At 34.4% G+C, this 1,881-nt stretch overlaps 1 protein-coding gene across 1 annotated transcript; it reads right to left on the reverse strand.

Annotated features, from left to right (window-relative positions):
• Positions 1 to 257: 257 nt before the first annotated feature.
• On the reverse strand, positions 258 to 1,448 carry LOC110640923 (vacuolar iron transporter homolog 4-like). The gene has a single exon (XM_058148433.1). The coding sequence runs from the start codon at positions 1,152 to 1,154 to the stop codon at positions 483 to 485; it is 672 nt and encodes a 223-aa protein (XP_058004416.1). The 5' UTR covers positions 1,155 to 1,448; the 3' UTR covers positions 258 to 482.
• Positions 1,449 to 1,881: the final 433 nt, after the last annotated feature.

The following is a 1,881-nucleotide window of genomic DNA, read 5'->3' on the forward strand; positions in this document are numbered from 1 at the left end:
ATATATAGTGTAAAAAAATTGATATATAAAAACTCGTATTCAGAGAGACAAATTAATAATAATAAAAAAAAATCTTCATCAAAAGAAAAAAAAAAAAAAAGATGCTGAATTAAACCCTCAACTTTATTTGGGAGAGAGAGAGAGAGATCAAATTAAGAGAGACTTACCGCCGGCAACATCTCCCCGATATGTTCTGTTGAAAGGCAAACATCTACCATTGAAATACAATAATAGATCTACAAGCTGCAGAGTCCATAGAACAAGAAATAAGGGTAATACATATATTTCTACATAATTGGCAAATCAAGCAACCAAATCCAAAATTAATTTTGACGATCTATTTGCAGCTTTCTACATAGAGAGCCAAAGATTTTCTGCTAAGAATTAATGACTCTGATATCCCATCTTTTACACTACTACATGATAATAAATAAATAGATACATATAACCAAGTGATTGTGCATAGAAAGATGATATATGGATCAAAGTCCAGTGCTCCCAATAGCTTTAGTAAGGCCATAAGTTATTCCTATAGCCAACCATCCGCCAAGAAGCACCCTCAAAGATGACCTAACAACTGGTGCATGTCCTAAGACTGCACCTAGCCATCCAAACCCTATCAAGCCAAGGGTAGCCAAACCTATCACAACCCCAACCCTTGCTGCATAATCCTTCACAAAAACCGCCCCAAAAAGCGGTATCACGGCTCCCAAGGAAAAGGCAAAGGCTGAAGCGATGGCGGCCTGCAAAGGGCTTGGCAAACGTTTCTTCTTCTCCTCAAGTTCACTTGCAGATCTGGTCTCTCTTTTCAGCTGAGCCAATTCTGTGTCATATTGTGAGTAGACAGAAACAAATTCTCCAATGGCCATGCTACAGGCACCACCGATTAAACCAGCGACACCTGAGAGAATCATGGTCTTGGGATCTTGACGAACAGCTCCAACACCCATTATTAAGGAGGTTGTGGAAAGCAGACCATCGTTTGCACCAAGAACAGCAGCTCGAAGCCACTGTGCCCTTTTGGAATAGTCGAAGATCACTTCAACTTCTTCCAGTTCATGGTTTCTTTGATTCTCAAGATCAGTAAAAGGTTGTGGTGTTTCGGTTTCCTTAAAGGAGGATTGGATTTGGTTTGATTCTTGAGGTGCTTCCATGAGGAAATTTGAGGTTTTGGATATTGAGAAGTGTGGATGGCACACGCCCTCAGATGGTGATATTTATAAAGAAAGTGAAGTAGGTGATGTAACCAAAACAAAGCAATGGTTATTTGTGGAGGATAATGAGATCAAAGAGGTAGAAACAAATGGAGAAGTAATTTACTGCACATAAATACCTCCCAAAGTGAAGACTGTAATAAAGGAAGAACAAAAATAAATAAATAAACAAAGAATAAAGATTAGTTGTCATTTTTCATTAAGGAATCTAATGCATTCACACTTGCAAGAACAGTGGTATTTTGCTAGGGGCAGCCAACGTGCATTGTTTGTAAATTGTAATATAATATATCATTTATTTTTCCAAGGTTTTTATAGCAAGTCGATTGGGAATCGATAAAGATAAAGTTGAAAAGCTTAAAATTTAATCAAAATTAAATTCTGACTGTTCATCTTGAATAAGTAATTAATAATTTTTTATAAATCAATAGTAACATATTAATATTAAATAATCAATATAATTCTTCATAAATTAAATTTAGTGTATTTACTTGTATCTCAGAAATTTATCATTTTAATATTTAATCAACTTGTCTAATTTACTCTTAAATTTTAATTATTAGTGTACAATTATTCCTTACAACAACTGATAATAAATTTATATTATTCTTAAAAGAAATTTAGAGTTAGCTTTTTGAGAAATAGATATTGCTACTTTGTAAAGAGT

This window comes from Hevea brasiliensis, chromosome 6 (assembly GCF_030052815.1).
Source record: "Hevea brasiliensis isolate MT/VB/25A 57/8 chromosome 6, ASM3005281v1, whole genome shotgun sequence".
In the NCBI taxonomy this organism is placed as follows: Eukaryota; Viridiplantae; Streptophyta; class Magnoliopsida; order Malpighiales; family Euphorbiaceae; genus Hevea; species Hevea brasiliensis.

Coding starts and splice junctions, on each gene's coding strand:
- LOC110640923 (XM_058148433.1), bottom strand. CDS start 1,154: ATGGAAGCACCTCAAGAATCAAACCAAATCCAATCCTCCTTTAAGGAA.